Source organism: Rhinolophus hipposideros, assembly GCF_964194185.1.
Source record: "Rhinolophus hipposideros genome assembly, chromosome: 14".
Classification (NCBI taxonomy): domain Eukaryota; kingdom Metazoa; phylum Chordata; class Mammalia; order Chiroptera; family Rhinolophidae; genus Rhinolophus; species Rhinolophus hipposideros.
This window is the reverse complement of record NC_138060.1, coordinates 15,443,009-15,459,128: the sequence shown is the minus strand read 5'-3', so window position 1 is coordinate 15,459,128 and position 16,120 is coordinate 15,443,009. Positions and strand designations below refer to the sequence as shown.

General features: G+C 45.9%; 1 protein-coding gene across 5 annotated transcripts in view; it reads right to left on the bottom strand.

The window, feature by feature from the left end:
* The window catches only part of ACOX2 (acyl-CoA oxidase 2), a 28,162-nt gene that overhangs the window by 1,170 nt on the left and 10,872 nt on the right, over positions 1–16,120 (bottom strand). For 4 of the 5 annotated variants that reach the window (XM_081072085.1, XM_081072084.1, XM_081072086.1 and 1 more), the window contains 5 exons: positions 15,126–15,316; positions 13,257–13,436; positions 11,590–11,695; positions 6,944–7,161; positions 2,595–2,727 (listed from right to left, as the gene is read on the bottom strand). In XM_081072085.1, the coding sequence (XP_080928211.1) occupies positions 2,595–2,727; positions 6,944–7,161; positions 11,590–11,695; positions 13,257–13,436; positions 15,126–15,316 (828 nt within the window). Of the gene's footprint in view, positions 1–2,594; positions 2,728–6,943; positions 7,162–11,589; positions 11,696–12,275; positions 13,129–13,256; positions 13,437–15,125; positions 15,317–16,120 lie in introns of those variants that run through there. The other variant, XM_081072088.1, reaches the window with a different exon arrangement.

Below are 16,120 nucleotides of genomic sequence, written 5' to 3'. Positions count from 1 at the left end.
GCTCAGTAAATACTTGTTGAATGAGCGAATGAATGAATCGGTAGATGTGTTTAATGCATCTAGTAACTCTTTGGACAAACTTTTATGATAGATAATTGGGGAAAATAGGATTCTTGTTTTGAAATTATCCCCAGTGTTTCCTCCATTGCTTGTATCTATAGGAATCACTTAGATAGGAGTTCCCTTGTGGAGGGGGAACAGCCTTTTGCAGCTCATTGGGGAAAAACTGGCTTGAAATAGCATCCAGATCAGGAAAAAAAGCCAAAAAACAGACACCATGGCCCCAGAGAAAACCACAGGAAAGCGCATCGTCCCGTCTGGGGATAAAGCTCAACACTTCCCTGCCTAGACAGAATAGAGACTATTTATGATCTAAGACGTTTACCTTAGCACCTTTCTTCTGGTAGAAAATGTCAGGGAAATACATTCTCATTTGTACTTTTGTGTCTACAAGGCATGTTTTCATGTAGCTGTTCTTTTAGTTGCAATACCTATAGTGCATCTTTTTTCTACTAGAGCAAATGAGGAAAAATGTCTCGTATTGCAGTTTGAAAATAATCTACAGCAGATTAGAAAAATATACTTTAAAAGTGCTATTTTGCTGGTTACTCTATGGGAGTCAGAAATTTAAGATGATGTGGCTCTATATCAGCAGTCACCCGTGTGTCATTTTAGCTAACTGGAAACGGTTCTCCAAGGTCATTTATAATTTCAGTTTCTAAATTGCTTGCGTGAAAGAGTCACATTGCTGGACCTGTCACCGTTTTAGCAAGGTAACGTAAGCTAGGATGGCAAGAGTGCAGCATTGTGTATGCAGCAAGTTCCTTCGTCTCACTGTGTAGGTCATAGAACCACGTTCATTTGTTCCATCAATGCGAAGGGTCTACTCCGTGATAGATCCTGGAGTTAGGAAGATGAAGACTCCATCCTCTCTCCCAGTCGAGGGGCAGGAGATAGATAGGTGAATGGGATGAAATGCATCAACGTTTGCCAAATCTGTTGATACTGTGGGTCAGCCACGCGCCTCATTAAGATAAACCTGCCCTCATACAGTTTCCAGGTTGAATTCTTTTAAAATAAAGATGAGAGACAAAGTGAAAAACAAGACTGTCCCCTATGTACTTTAGTGAAAATGAGGAGCCAGGAGAACTGGCATGTTTCCTTGTGTTGCTAATAAAACAGGTTTGAGCTAGATTACGTCAGCATTTCCTGACAGGTGTTACGCCAGGGTAGGTTTTTCTCTGGAGCACCAAAGGGCATGCATTTATTTATGTTTAGACCGTAGGAGCTAATCTGGAGTGGGAGGACTGCTGTAGTTTTATGCCAGGATTTAAATGGTAAAAAGTAGAGTGATCTAATCATTAGGAAAAGTAACACATTCGGATTAGCTTAATTGTACTAAGCAGTAAATGTATCATACCTTCTTTAGTTGTTTATATTTCCTTGTTGAGTTAAAAGGACGCCTTCCTAGAGACAGGGATGACCAAAAGTGGAGTGGCCTTCTATCTGACAACCATCTTGCGGGTAACTGGTTGTGTTACAACTTTAGATGTTAAATTAAGCTGTGAGGTATGACGGGATACAAGACGTTAAGAGCAAGTCTTAACACCATGGTGGGTGTGAGTGTGAATGAAAGCCTGAGAGTTGCCGATTTGATGAGGTGTTAAGACACCTTTTCTGAAAATTTGACCTAAGAGGTGAAAAAGTAAGCTTCATCACCTAACATTTGCATTACAGAAATTAAAATAATCTGTTGTGTACCTACAGACTCTTTTTGTTTTGATCGTCTGTATCAAATGTGTCATCAAATATTGGTTCCCCAAATTCTAAATACAGGGTTTATTTCTTCACTCCAGTCAATATACTCATTGACATAACTTTTCTCAGTGAGGGTGATAGCAGAGTCTGGGACCCTGGCCCTAGACTCTTAGGATTTTATGACTCCTCCCCCACTAATGTTAATGTCGGAGAATTCTGGTATTCTCTCCGAGGACAGCTGGGAATCTTTTCAGCATAACCCTTGTAATTGTCATTTATGTGGCTCTCCTGGGCTGCTGATGGCAGTGCAGCAGCTTTCTTTGTTCTTGGGATTGTGTTCCTCAGACAAGAGGAAGGAGGCATCTTGAGCAGACACTCAGGTCTGAGACTCCCTCGCCCCCCATCGGCACCCCCCCCAGCTTCCTATCACCTTTGAGTATCCACTTTTATCAGCACGAAACTGAGAGTTAAGAGGCTGAAAATAAGATGGGGTGTGATGTCTCTTATTTTTGTTACTTAAAAGCCAGTTTGCTGTTATGTTTCTATGCCCTTGGGTGTGTCAAGCCATGATTTAGAGCTTGGGTCTTCCTCCTAATTCCCTTTATCAAATTCCGAGCAGTGCATTTTGCTGATTACAGTCCAGACTCAGAGTTCCTGCCAGGCCACATCCTCGTTCTTGGTTTCTTTTATGTAGTCTCAAACTATTTTAAACAGACATGCTGTGCCTAGCGATTTCTAACCTGACGGGAATCAATTAAAATGGGAAAACATGCATGTGTATTCACTGCTTGTTCTCTGCTCTCTTACATAATTTATACTGTGTTCTACTCAACTACCTGGGTATTGGTTGGTGACTTCTGAGCCCAATGGAACAGACGTTCGTAGGCATTTCCATCGTAACAGCCAAGTGCTGAATTTAAACACTGATCCGTGAAGTCGAAAGCGTCAGTTAACGAGATGGCATCCTTCCTGAGAGCAAAAACACGTTTGTGAGTACTTTAGATTGTCTTTATGAATCTGATTGATTTGGGATGGTGAATAACAACACCCCATTAGAGGTTGCATGATTACTCACTTTGCCAACAACTCCGCTTTAATTTTTTTTAACGTTATTATTTTTGCACAGTTATATAGTCACAGCATAAAGAGTCAAATAATTCTTTAAGCTTGTTATTTACAGTCAGCATATTCTTGTCTCTCACCTGCATTTCCTATGCTCCCCATCCCAGAAGCAATTCGTTTCAGTCTTTTAACTGGTAGTTTTGGTTTTTACCTGAGTGTCTCAAAAGACCTTATGTGGATTGCTACTTCTTGATCATTCAGTTTCAGAGGATTCCTGTTGACTCTCCATTATAAAAGATGAGGATTTCTTTTTAGCACCTCTCTCACGCCTGCCTGTCATCACCTCTGCTTCCTCCCCTTCGTCCTCCTGCCTCCCAATATACTTACAAAATTTCAGCCACAGAAATATTCAGTGCTTATGTTATCATGACTTGTGTGTCCATATATTAGTATGAGTTCATTTGTCCTGTTGACAGCTGAGCTCCTGTTACAGCGACCTACCTCCAGGCTCACTGTTCGTTGGATACACATGCCAAGCATTTGTACTTATTCTCTGCCTGGAATGCTCTTTTCCGGGCCAACCACAGGGCTCCTCTCACCTGTCCCCCTTCAGGTCTTTCCTCAAATGTCACCCTCCCTGAGTAGCTTTCTTTGACCTATTTAAAATGACAGTCGTCCCACCCCACCTCGCCCCTAGTATTCCTGATCCCCTTTCACTGCTGTCCTTTTTTTTCCATAGCATTTATTACCATTTCGCACGCTGTATGTGTGACTTATATGTTATGCCTGTGTTTGTCTCCTCTTTTCTAGGCTGTAAACATCTGTTTCTTTTTCAGTCTGAAACTTGTATGCCTCATTTGAGGAGTGTTTTCTCGAATTCTTTCATTAATGGTCTGCTCTCATTTTTTTCTGTCTTCTCTTTCTAGACCTGTTTTTCAGATGATGAACAGTTAGGATCAGCCCTCTTATTATTTTTATCTTTTCTCTCCTATTTTTGTCCTTTTGCTTTCTTTCTGTGAGATTTCTGCAACTTTATATTCCAGTCCTTCTATTGAGTTTTTCATTTCCACTCTCATTTTTTAATTTTATAGAGCTCTTTTTGTTCTCGGAATATTACTTTTTAAGAAATAGCATTCTTGTTTTATGGTTACAATGTCTCCTCCTAACTCTTTGAGGATATTACTGACCTTTTAAAAAAGATTTTTCTCCCTGAGGATTCTCGTGTGTCTCTGGGGTGGCCTCGTTCTAGCTTGTTTGGTCTCTGTCTCTCATGTCGGGAGCTTTCCTCAGGTGTCTGCTGATCCCTGAGTATCTGATCATAGCTAGGAGTGGGGCATTCACTTGCTGATTAGAAGTCTGGGTGTGCTTGTCAATGTGGGGTCCACTATGGGGTGAGTTGGGTGGACCATTGGGGGACCCTGGTGATCACGGTATCATCTCCCTACAGTGTACTAGCCTGGCTGCCAGTTTCCTGGGGCCCAGTGAGAAAAGAGGGCTGGAGGAGGGGCTCATCAGTATTTGGCCTGTCAACATTTATTGAAGCCCCTGTTTCCCTCGTTCACAGACCCTGTTTACCTTGCTGCCAGGGAGGGGTCAAGGAAAGTCTAAAAACTACTTATGGCGGAGGGGAGCTGGGGATTCAGCTCTTTGTGAAACAGACTTTTAACCCTTCCTGTCAGTCACCTTCACCCCCATTGCCAGAGGTGCATAGTCCTGCTAATTCTCGGAGTTCTTTGGTATACTTTGGTTGCTTTTCACTCTTTGGGTTTATGATTCACTTTTCTCAGTTCTGCTACGTCTCTGTCCACTTACCGTGTTTCCGCGAAAATAAGACCTAGCCGGACAATCAGCTCTAACGCGTCTTTTGGAGTAAAAATTAATATAAGACCCAGTCTTATTTTATTATAATATAGGACCGGGTCTTATATAAGATAATTTTAGACTGGATATAACATAATATAATTAATATAATATAATTAATATAATACCGGATCTTACATTAATTTTTGTTCCAAAAGATGCATTAGAACTGATTGTCCGGCTATGTCTTATTTTCGGGGAAACACAGTACTTCCAATTTTCATGTTTCTTATGTTCTCTTTCTTTTTGTGGGTCCTTTTTAAAAATTGTAACCCATTTGCTGATGGTTTAGTGGTGTTTCAGGAGGGAACAAAGTAAATGCATATGTTCAATCTGCCATCTTTACCTTGAATTCCCGTAGCTGGGATTTTATGACCCCTTAAACAACTGAACACTATTTGGGCCAGTTAATCACCATTACACAGAGAGCTGGTTTTTAGTGTCACTTAGCTAGTGAGTGTGCCAGCCTTCATTTGTCATCTCAGAAATCTGAGGGCGATACTGAATAGCCAAGGCCAGGAATTGTGACACAGAACTGTTAGGAGCACGGAGTCTGTCACATACTTACGGAGTTGCCCTGCCATATAGGAGGAAGGTTACTTAGGAACCACGATGGGAGTAAATCAGTTTGTGGATTTGATGCCTACATAAATTATCTATTTGTGTCAGCGCTGTCTTTCTTGTCTTGAATTGTAAATTTCTAGGGCCAAGTCAAGCAAGCACTCAGAAATGCTGCTGCAGATAAAAATCATGCTTATGAGGTGCTCATTCCTTTTGTGTTTCATCATCACTGCCAATCAGGGCTAGAACATTATTGTCTTCATGGGCTTTTAAAATGCCAAGCTTTTCAAAAGTTAGATACACCTGGACTTGAACTGTGCAATAATTATTCTATTAATGGTTTCTGCCACTGGATTCTCAATTATATTAGGGAAGGTTAAATACCTGGGGCATAATTGTATTACATGTATTTTTGACGATTTAATTGAACAAACATTTACTGACCACCAGCTATCTATAAGGTGCTTATGTGGAGTCAAATGGTATGTAACATGTTGCATATTGTTAGAAATAAGATAATTTGGGCTAGTTTCTTTTTTTTTAACCTCCACCATGAATATATTATATATTTTTAAATTTCAAATCTTTTTTTTTTTTAATTCTCTTAGTCTTATTGATAATGTGAACTCTGCAGGTTCTGGGGGGAAAGTCACACACATATGCGTGTCACCTCCCCCCCCCACTCCTCTTCCCCCCAATACAATTGGTATCATATTTTCACAGAAAAGGTTTTTGTTCTCAAGTTAGTCTATTTTTCATGTTATGGACGATGGTAATTAATTTGTTTTAATTTCTGTTTCTTCTAGTATCCTGGTTGTTTGCGGACTTTGGTTTTGATAGGTTTTTAAAGTGATCGTGGAGATTATATGCAAGCATTGCATTAATATGCCATGACCTCACACTGCACTGCATTAATACTGCATTTAAAAACTATTTGTGGTATTGTTTTATCATTAGTATGAATTACTGGGTTTTAAATTTTCGTCTTGAAGCTGAGGGAGGATTAAAGTAAGTTTAGTTAATTTAGTAAGAGTTGGTTTAAGCACATTCAACAAAGACAAGGATATATTTGAAATAAACAAAAGCCCAATCGTGACCTTATTATACAGCGTAAGAGTGCATTCTCTGGGCCCCAGATTTTACTGGCTCCTCCTCTGGCGAATTGTGTGACCTTGGGCAAGTGACTTACTCCCCTAAGCCTGGATTTCCTCCCCAGTAAAATGGGGGGATTAATAGCATCCACTTCAAAAGGCTGTAAGGATTAGATGAGATGATGTATGTAAAAGCTTTTGGCACAGCGCCTGGCACACATAAGTGCTCTTTAAATATTAGCTATGATTAAGACTCATTATTATTAATACATATTATCCATATGTAGTATGAATACTACATATGTTTTATGAATTATTTTATTCATATTCCTTAGATGTGATTCCTATTTCCTTGACAGTGTTGAAGAGTTCAGTTGAGGCAGCGAGATGATTTATTCTTAGGCATTTTTATTTCTAATACTTTCTCATTAATCCATAATGCTTTCTGTTGGTGTAATAGTGCTAACGTGTAAACCTCTCCAGGGCTGTTGCTGCTTTTGCCAGACCCCAGTTAGCAAGGCTTTGGAGCTGAAAGTTTTGGAGTTTGAAGTGAACAAAGGGTCTAGAATTATTTTCTGAAGACAACCCTGGTTTGAGGGCCAGCCACTCACCGGATGAGGCGGAGCAGGTCTAGGTAGGCTGTTCTCACCATGTCCACTTGGGCCCCAGACAGGAAGCCATCATGTAGAAAGTCGCCTGTGTTAGACAGGATGCCATGCAAAGCGTAGAGATCACAGAGACGTTTGAGTGCCTGCTGAATTGCTGGTTCGTTGGCTAGTTTCTCCAGAGCTTCTGTGAAACTCTTCACAGTGACATAGTAGCAGTGTGCCTGTAAAGACACAGAGATGCTGTTAGCTTCTGATGCCTGACTCCAGAAGTCACCCTGGAACTTGGCGAGGCTGTGGGAATTAGCTTACTGCAGCCCTGAGTTTCCCAGCAGGCTGACAAGCAACTGCCTTTGCTCCTTGCTCGCTGTGGGTCTGACAGCCTTTTGGACGGTGTGCGTTGGGGGCTGGTGGGCTCTGGGACTTGGCCCTGAGTTTCCTCATTTTACGAGGGGCAATTTCAAGTAGGTTTGAAAGTAGAAAGAATACAGGAGTAATGAAGGCTGGCCTGGGGATAGTGGAGGACAGCACCACTTTTCTTAAGAAAACAGCTATTTATTGTCTGCCATGTTCAAGGCTGTGTGTGTGTGTGTGTGTGTGAGAGAGAGAGAGACAGAGAGAGAGAGAGAGAGAGAGAGAGAGAGAGAGAGAGAGAGAGAGAGAGAGAGAGCATCTTGAGGTGAGAAAACAGTTCAACGTGTACATGAAGTTTATCCCAGCTGGAGAGTAAATAAACTCCTAGAGGTAGCAGTGCTGTGATTTAGCCCATATGCAACAGTCAGCTCTGTTAGTGGTTAAAATATCCAGTTGGTAAGTGACTTTGGCCTCAACCAGGTGGGAGCCCCCTCTACCAGCCAGGCTCCTTCTCTGAGACCCGCTCCTCCTCATAGCCCAGCAACTAAAGCATTAATGCCGTACCCAGCAGGAAGCTTTCGGGACCCTGCTTCTCTTAGGCCTGAAGTCCTTTCTGATTTGTGGGTGCCTGCCCTACTGCTTAAGTTTTTGAATATTCCCCCTCTCCCCAAAACAAACACACGTGTTTTTTTTATTTGGTAGGATATATGAGTTCCTTGGAGGGGGAAAGAATGGAGAGCATACAAAACAGGTCTTAAATGTTTATGGATGTACAAACTACCTGAGGATTTTGTCAAAATACAGATTCCGGGATAAGAAACCTGTGCATTCTTACAAGCTCCCCAGTAATGCCGACGCTGCTGCTAGTGATTTAAGTAGCAAAGCTCAGAGCGTCTTCAGGGTTCAAGGGCATTTACCCATGGGGACAAGGAATTGGAGGGAAGGTGATTCCTGGCAGGCGGAACTTCATATGCAAAGGACTGTCCTCACAGCAGGCTGCAAGCAATGAGTGGGGCGGAAGCACTGGACTATGTAGTGTAATGATGGGCCCCAGGTCATGAAGGGCTGTGAATGACAGGTTGGGATATTATTCTGTGGGGGTCAGAGAGCCACCAAGTCATCAACAGGCCAGTGACCTGATCAGGTTTCTCACTTGGAAAGAATCTGCCTTTCCCAGAGAGGCCTCCCATGGGTGCTAACAACACCGCTTTGCACCTGGACCTGGTGTGCTCACAGCCATGCTGGGTTTGCAAGATTTCAACGTGGAAGAGGAGCGGGTGTACGCTGCTGCCCCTGCGGGGATCAAGCAGCCCTTGATGCTCAGACTGAAAATAGCGGACAGTCTGGTAAAACTAGAGACACATTTTTGTCTTTCTTTTTTTACGTCGTCCCAGCTTCCCTGTTCTAATCTGAGTGCCAATCTTTAAATTCTCAGGGCCTTGGGTGGAGAGTGGAGTCCCGAGCTGCTTGAGGGCCTCTCCCTTGGAAAGCAGGGTGAAGATGAGAGGAAGGGGGCCTCTGCACTTGGGTGAAAGGCAGAGCTAACCCCTGGCGCCATGCTTGGAGCACGATGAACTTTATCTACTTTTGTGCGTGTGGATTTCAGTCTTGCCTTCTGCCTCATTTGGGGGTGGAGTGGGATGTATAGTATTTATGCTCTAGGTGTCTCTCTAAACTTTTCATGGATTAACTCATTTAATCCTCATAATAATCTTAAGCGAGGTACCAGTATTCGCTCCATTTTGCAGATGAGGAGCCTGAGGTGCAGACAGGCTAAGATCCTTGCCCAAGGTCACAAGGCTGGTAAGTGGTAGCAAGAAGAGCCAAAGCAGAGCACACATTTCCCAGGTAAGAGTCTATACTTTGTTAATTAATTAATGTTCCAATTACAGTTGACATACACTATTCTATTAGTTTCAGGTGTACAGCATAGTGAGTGGACATTTATATATCTTATGACATGACCCCCTGACTAGTCTAGTACCCATCTGACACCACACAAAGTTGTTACCGTGTTGTTGACTAGACCCTCTATACTTCACATCCCCATGTGGAGTCTGGACTCTCCATTGCTGCCCTGCATTGCCAAAGCCACCCGAGCCGGAGGCTGGATCATAGCGTGAGGAGGCCAGCCCTTGTTCCAGTGCTCCCTGGGACTGACATCTCTCCTCGGCAGAGGCTGAGATTAGAGGGCGAGTGCCTATCAGACCCTAAAGGACTTGTCCATGCCCCTTTATTTTACAGACAGGAAAAGTGAAAGCCCCGATGGGGAAAGACTGCCTGAGGTCACATGGCAGGTCACATGGCAGGTGACGCACAGAGCTGGGACCAGAACTTAGACCAGGACTCTCTCCTTGTGCAGCCCCTCTGCCACTGTTCCCTGCCCCTCTTGTGTTGCTGTCACTATCTACCTGCATATTTATGGTTTCCAGATGGGACCTGGTTGGGTGCTTGCGGTTTCTGTCGAGTACACAGCCTCCCAAAGCACACTGCCCAGGCAGTGCAGAGTCCCTGCCCATTATGACTTTGGGGACTTGGCTTGGGTGCCACCTTCCCAGGAAGCCCAGGGACTTGCTCTTCTTCCCAGGCTGGCTGAGCTGCTTGCGCCCCCCCCTCCCGCCCCAGCTTGGGGCTCACCTCCCTCACCAATGCACAGTGGCTCCCTGAGGGCATGACTTGCATCCTTAGTGGGAAGGGAAAGCAAAGCATCTTAACTCAGCTGTTTCGTACCTCTGGGACTTAACTCTTCAGAGTTCTGTGTTCTCATCCTTAAAACAAAGATTATGCTATTCTCCCTCCCAGGGTTTTGTGTATTAAATGAGGTAACCCTGGAAGCAGTGTCTGGTCCATTTGAAGGCAGGGCATAGGTTTGGAAAACAGATGAGTAAACGGGAGCACTTGTTCCGTTTTCTGCTAGTCTAGTGAGAGCACAGCGTGGCTCGCCCTCCCCTGTGTTGCTAGGACATTGAGCACAGCAGGGAGTGCCCCTGCAGTGGACTGAGCACAGCGGACGGTGGCAGAGTTAATACCTCCTACCTGTGCCAGCCAATGTGATAGAGGTGGCGGGTCGCCAGGTGGCGCTCGTGTCCAGCCTGCACCACCAGCCCTGCCTCATGAAGGCTGCTGCAATCTCCTTCAGGGCTTTCTCGTTCTAAGGCTGCCATTTTCTGGGCCCGATGACTGCTGATTAAAGTGATCGCCTTGATTTTCGAGCTGTAGGTAGAGCCAGAGTCTCAGCTGCCTGAGCTGGAGCTCAGGAGTCATTCTTAACGTTTCTTTTACCCCCTTACGGTCTCTCTGCATCTGTCCACTTCTCTCCATGCCCTCGGTCAAGTTCATGGTTGGGACCACCGTCAGCCCTCGCCCAGACTGCTGCTACCTGCTCCTAACTAGCTTCTAGCCTTCTGTCCATTCCTCCCCCTGCAGCCTGAATGATCCTTCTAGAGTGAAACTAATCACTTCATTCCCCTACAAACTGCAAAGGTTTCCCATTGCAATGAAAACAGAACCCAAAGTTCTTAACAGTGGTGCAGAAGGTCCCAGGCCTTGCTGATCTGTCCTCCTGTGACTCTCCTTTCTTCCCCTTCTTGTTTCAGTCTTTTTCCTTTAGATCCTTGGGAGGATACGCATTTCCTCCTACCCACCATGCCTTTCCTCACCTCCTCTGCACCTGTTGTTCCCTTTGCCTGGAAACCTTCCTCTCCAAAGTCATAGGCTCTACTCTTTGCCTGGATAATTTCAGCTCATCCTTGAGGTCTTGGTCTATAAGCCACTTCTGGGACGCCTTTCTGACTCCTCACATTGGGTAGAGACGTGCTGCTCTGAATCTCGTGTCGGCTGCATTTCCCCATCACAGTGCTTCCCCGAGTGCCACGGTGATGGGCCCTCCCGAGCCCCTAGCACCCAGCCCGGGGCCTCATGTTGAGTGGGTGCCCAAGTATTTGCTGACTGACTGGTAATTACGCACAAGCACAAAACATAGTGGAAATTGAATCAGACATTTAAGGGGCTAAGGGGGAGACTTGACCTGATTTTCTATCTGGGAGGAAATATTTGAACAACCTGAAGCAAATCCAATAACACTGCCTCATTACGTTTTTCCCTAAGAGCTGCCAGCAAGATTGCTTTGGAGTTAAATCCTTTAATTAAAATACTCCGGACTAAAGCTTTGGAAGTGAAATGAGGGCAGCCACTGAGCAGGGCTGGGGAATAATGTCAGAGCTTGGATTTTCCCAGCAGGCTAGCCTGCTGGGGAAACAAAACAGTTTCCTTTCAGCTTCAGCTGACAGGCAGCTCACCTTAGCTGCCTGGAGGTGTATGACGGTGGTCTGGTTCCATGCCTCGTGCCGGTCAGCCCCAGACTGCTGCAGAGTCTGTAAATGATGCACTGAGTCCCTTATGAGCCTGAGGCCAAAGACAAAAGGGTCAGCTTCTGGACTGAGTGGGAAAGAGACTGATGGCGTTTGGTCCCAGGCTGGCTGGGGTCCCACAGAAGTAGAAATAATTCCCATTTATTAACCACGTTTGTGTTATAAAATTAATTGCCTGATAAACCTTATCTCTAACTCTTTTAAGGGTAGGCATTCCCAATTTACCATGGGGAAAACTGAGTCCCAAGAGAGGTTAACTAACTGGTCCAGGGTCACACAACTAGTAAGTTCAGTCCTTCTTCACCTTGGAGCTGTAAAGCCTCAGGCCCCTAGGCTGGGCACTGCCCCCTCTTTCTAATGCAGACTCCACCCAGTGTTATGGGGCCATTCTGTTGACTGCCTTCTGGAGAATGGTTTTTCTCTAAAGGCTAATGTGGCCTCTCAGTTACCTAGCCTGCTCCAAGTTCTACCTAAGGGATCTTAAAAGAGAACCAGCCCTTGTCCGCCAAACAACTACATGGTCATTTGCCATTTAACCTTTATTCTTTTATTTTCTAGTCCCTGCCCATCTACTCATGATCCTTGGAATCAGTAGGCAAAGCAAACTGTTTATTAAGCAATATTTATTTTGCTTTTACAGGGGATAGATAAGCAGATATCACACTGAGTTCCAAGCGAAAAGCAATATAATGACGTTTAAATTTCCCTGAGCACCCTTGTTTTGCCTTTCCCACCTCCCCCAAATAAAATGTTAGCTCTGCGAGGCCTGGACTTTTTATCAGACTGGTTTATCGGTAGCTCTTTAGTGCTGAGAATAGTACCTGACGTATTGTAGGCACTTAATAAATATTTGTGGAATAAATAATGGCGCAAGTTGCTTGTGATCTTGAAATAACTATTAACCATTCCTGGGACCACAGGTTGGGATATAATACCTCTTGATTGTACATTGAAAATATTTTTTCCAAGTAGTCAGCTCTCTCCTCTTTCGTGATGGGGTCTGCATTTAGCCAGGACCTGTCTTTATTCCCAGCACCTGGTATATTTGGACATTTTTGACACATAGTAGGGGACTGACAATATTTACTGAATAACAGAACGGATGTCCTTGGTCTTATCCTAGTTCCCTGGAGCCTACTAGACCCTGGAAATCAACTAATTTGATCCCTTGATATAGTCATCCTTTTGAAAATTATTTTTAGATTGTGAGATATCTGAAACATATAGGTTTATTGCTTTATTTATTGGTATTTACATGCCAGTATGTTTGTGATATTTACATTTGTGGTATATTCTTTGCATTGCAAATCAGTAAGAACCTAAGATTTAAAAAATGCATGGCACTGGCCAGAGAGGTGATTACGCACAAGCCTACTAGCCTGACCAGGATGGGGCAGTGACAGCGGTCCATTCCTGGTGGGTGTGACATCCCCTTCTCTCTGCCCACAGTGGCAGGAGCTGAGAAGACTGAGAAGATAGGGGAAGAGGCTTGTTTTTGGTAGAATATCCAGGAATGCCCACACAATCCCAAAGGTCCTAATGCTGGAAGGAGCCTGCCCCAAGGTGGGATGGCTGATTTCTCAGCTGTGACTCACCTGACTGCCACGTGTGCCCAGGCCCTGGTGTAGAGTTCTGGGTGAAGGAAGTCCGCTGCCCTCTGTGCTGGGCATCTGGCCAGGTCAGGTGCTGTCAGGTACGCAACAGACTGAGGAAAAGACCTCTGCAGTGTGGAGCCTGGGGACGCCTGAGCCTGCAGGTAGCTCTTTATCAAAAACCTAGGGGTGGGTAGAGGCAGGTGAGAGGGTGGGGAGTGCTGTGGGACAGCCCAGCACCCCTCTCTTCCAGAGACATGCACTCTGCATCCCCTATGGAGAGCCAGGGCCACACAAGTTCTCGCCCAGGCCCTCCTGATGGTTACTTCTTGCTCCAGGCACTCTCCCACCCCTCCAGTTGGCTGGCTGTGAAGCCCTCAGCAAGTGTGCCCTGAGGCTGTACTTCCTTCATGGTGAAAGTGGGCTGCAGCCGTGGAGCTGGGCAGACACTTACACCTTGAACATAAACCCTTTTGCTATCTGAGCAAACAGAATTTTCTGTGTTGGTTAGGAGCTTGTGGTTTGGGATTTATGACGAATTGTACAGTGACTGTGGAAATTAAATTTTTCTTAGCTGAATAAAGAAGGATAGATGTAGGAATGCAAACAGGAGTGGGAGGATTACAGGTGACTGTTAGCTTCTTCCTTATGATAATTCAGTGGTTATAGGCTCTGGGCTCAGACAACCTTGGATTCCCATGCAGCTCCCCTGAGACCCAGGCGATGCTGTAGAAGTTACTTCACAGCCTCAGTTTGTCCATCTCTAGATGGGGATGGTAATACTGACGGTGTTTGTGAAAGTGGAATGAGATATTATCTGTAGAGCACAGAATGTCTAATACATGATATTGTATTCCTTTTGTAATTAAAAAAAACAATAAATATTATAAAAAATTCCAAGAAATGTTCTATAGCATAGTTGCCAGTAAACCTTTCCTTTCTGCATAGAGAAGTATTTGCCCTGTTTCATCACCTGAGAATAGGTGAGCGTGAAAGTCTTTGTCAGAGACCCTAGTCCCCTCAGTAGATACAGAGAGATGAAAAGAGAGCCCCTGTTGGGAGGAGGCTGTCGCAGCCATTCCTCCCTGACCTCAGGGGGGAGCCTGCTGCGTGCAGCCCTGCGCTAAGCGCTAAGCCCGGGGTGCTACGGGTGAGTGAGGCAGGCGCCCTTCCTGCCCTTCAGGAGCTCTGCGTCACACACATAAAAAGACACTTTCAGCCTGGGATAATGCTGCACGGAAACAGGACAGTGTTGATTGGAGGGTGGGGGCGGTGCTACTCTAGATGTCGTGGTCAGGGAGGGCGTCTGAAGGAGGTGACATCAGAGCAGAGACCGGAAGGACGAGAAGGAGCCCGCAGTACAACAATAAACTGGGAACAGGGTTTTGGGACAAGCGAGGGGCGAGCCAGGGCCCCCTGGGGGGTGGGGAGGAAGACATGTGACTGGCTGGCATGGTGAGCAGAGGCAGGAGGCTGCCAGGGCAGGATGGAGGGGGTGCGTCAGGTGGTAGGGCCTTGGGGGCCGCAGTGTAGAATGTGGCATTTTCCTGTGAGCAGTGGGAAGCCAGCAAAGGACTTGAAGCAAGGGAAATATGTCATCTGCTCTGTGCTGGCTGCCAGTGGAGAAAGGACTGAAGGGGGTGGAAGCAGGAGAGCAGGATGGACGCCGCTGTACAGGTGATGAACTGGCTGGCTGGGAGCTGCAGTGAGTCTGGGGGGAAGAGGGTGGATTAGAGACACACGTGGCACTCAGATGCTTGCTGACGGCACTCCCCAAAGGCTGCTCCTTCTACGGACACCAGACAGACGCTTCAACCCAGACAGAAGCCCCAGGGGCCAGGCAGAGGAGGCCCGGGCCGGCCGCAGCCTTACCTGGCCGTCTGCAGGTACAGCACAGTGTTCTCACCCTCGTAGGTGCAGGAGGCCGTCACTCTGGTGACCAGCGATGGCAGGCCGCTCAGCTTTGAGTAGCCGTGCCCGCCGCAGGCCCTGCGACACAGCTCAGCCCCCTGGGTGCAGAAGTCTGCTACCATGGCCTTTATACCCGAGCTCAGTGCGTGGAGCTGCAAGAACGGGAAGGGGGTCAGGCGGTGGAAGGGGGCCCTCTGGGAACAACCGTCTGTACCGCTCACTGAGCTCAGCTAAGAATTGTTTCCTCAGCTCACAACTTTATGAATGAGAAGGCTGAGACTCAGGTTCTGTGACTCACCCAAGATCCCACAATGAGCCAACATAACTAAGGACAATAAGAATGAAGGAAAACCCTCCAGGCCATTCTTCAGGGTCTTGGGAACTGGGTGCTTCCTGGATGGGATTCACTGTCATCCAGGAGCCGCGGACTTTGCTGGCAAGCAGAGGTTTGGGAGAGCTGGCCTGTGAGGATGCGAGTCCACCATCAGCCTGCTGCCCTGGGTTGGAAGCCAGGCTGCCAGGCAGCAGACCTGGCTTGAGTTTGGGTTCTTAGAAGCTCCTAGCCATCTGCAGCCTTCCTGTCCTTGGGGGAGGCTTTAACCTGTCTGAGCTTCACTTTTCCTCACCTGTAAACAGGATGGGAATGGTGCCTGCTGTGCAGTTCAAGGATTAGTGAAGCCATCTGGCCTGGACAGAGGGAACCTTAGTGTCCAGGGAAGTCCACAGCCCTTTATCTCAACCCCTTTGGGCCAGATGCGTTTTAGAATCAGAATGTTTTTGAATTTTAGAAGGGTAAAGCAGGACATTTAAGGTATATTGTATAGAATAAACCTGGAGGAGTCTGGGGCAGCCTTAGCGATCAAACACGTTAATATTTATACTGAGAAAGGTACACTCAGTGGGATAAACCATGCCAGTTCAGGTCAAACTGTGCCACCAAATGAATTCTAAACAAC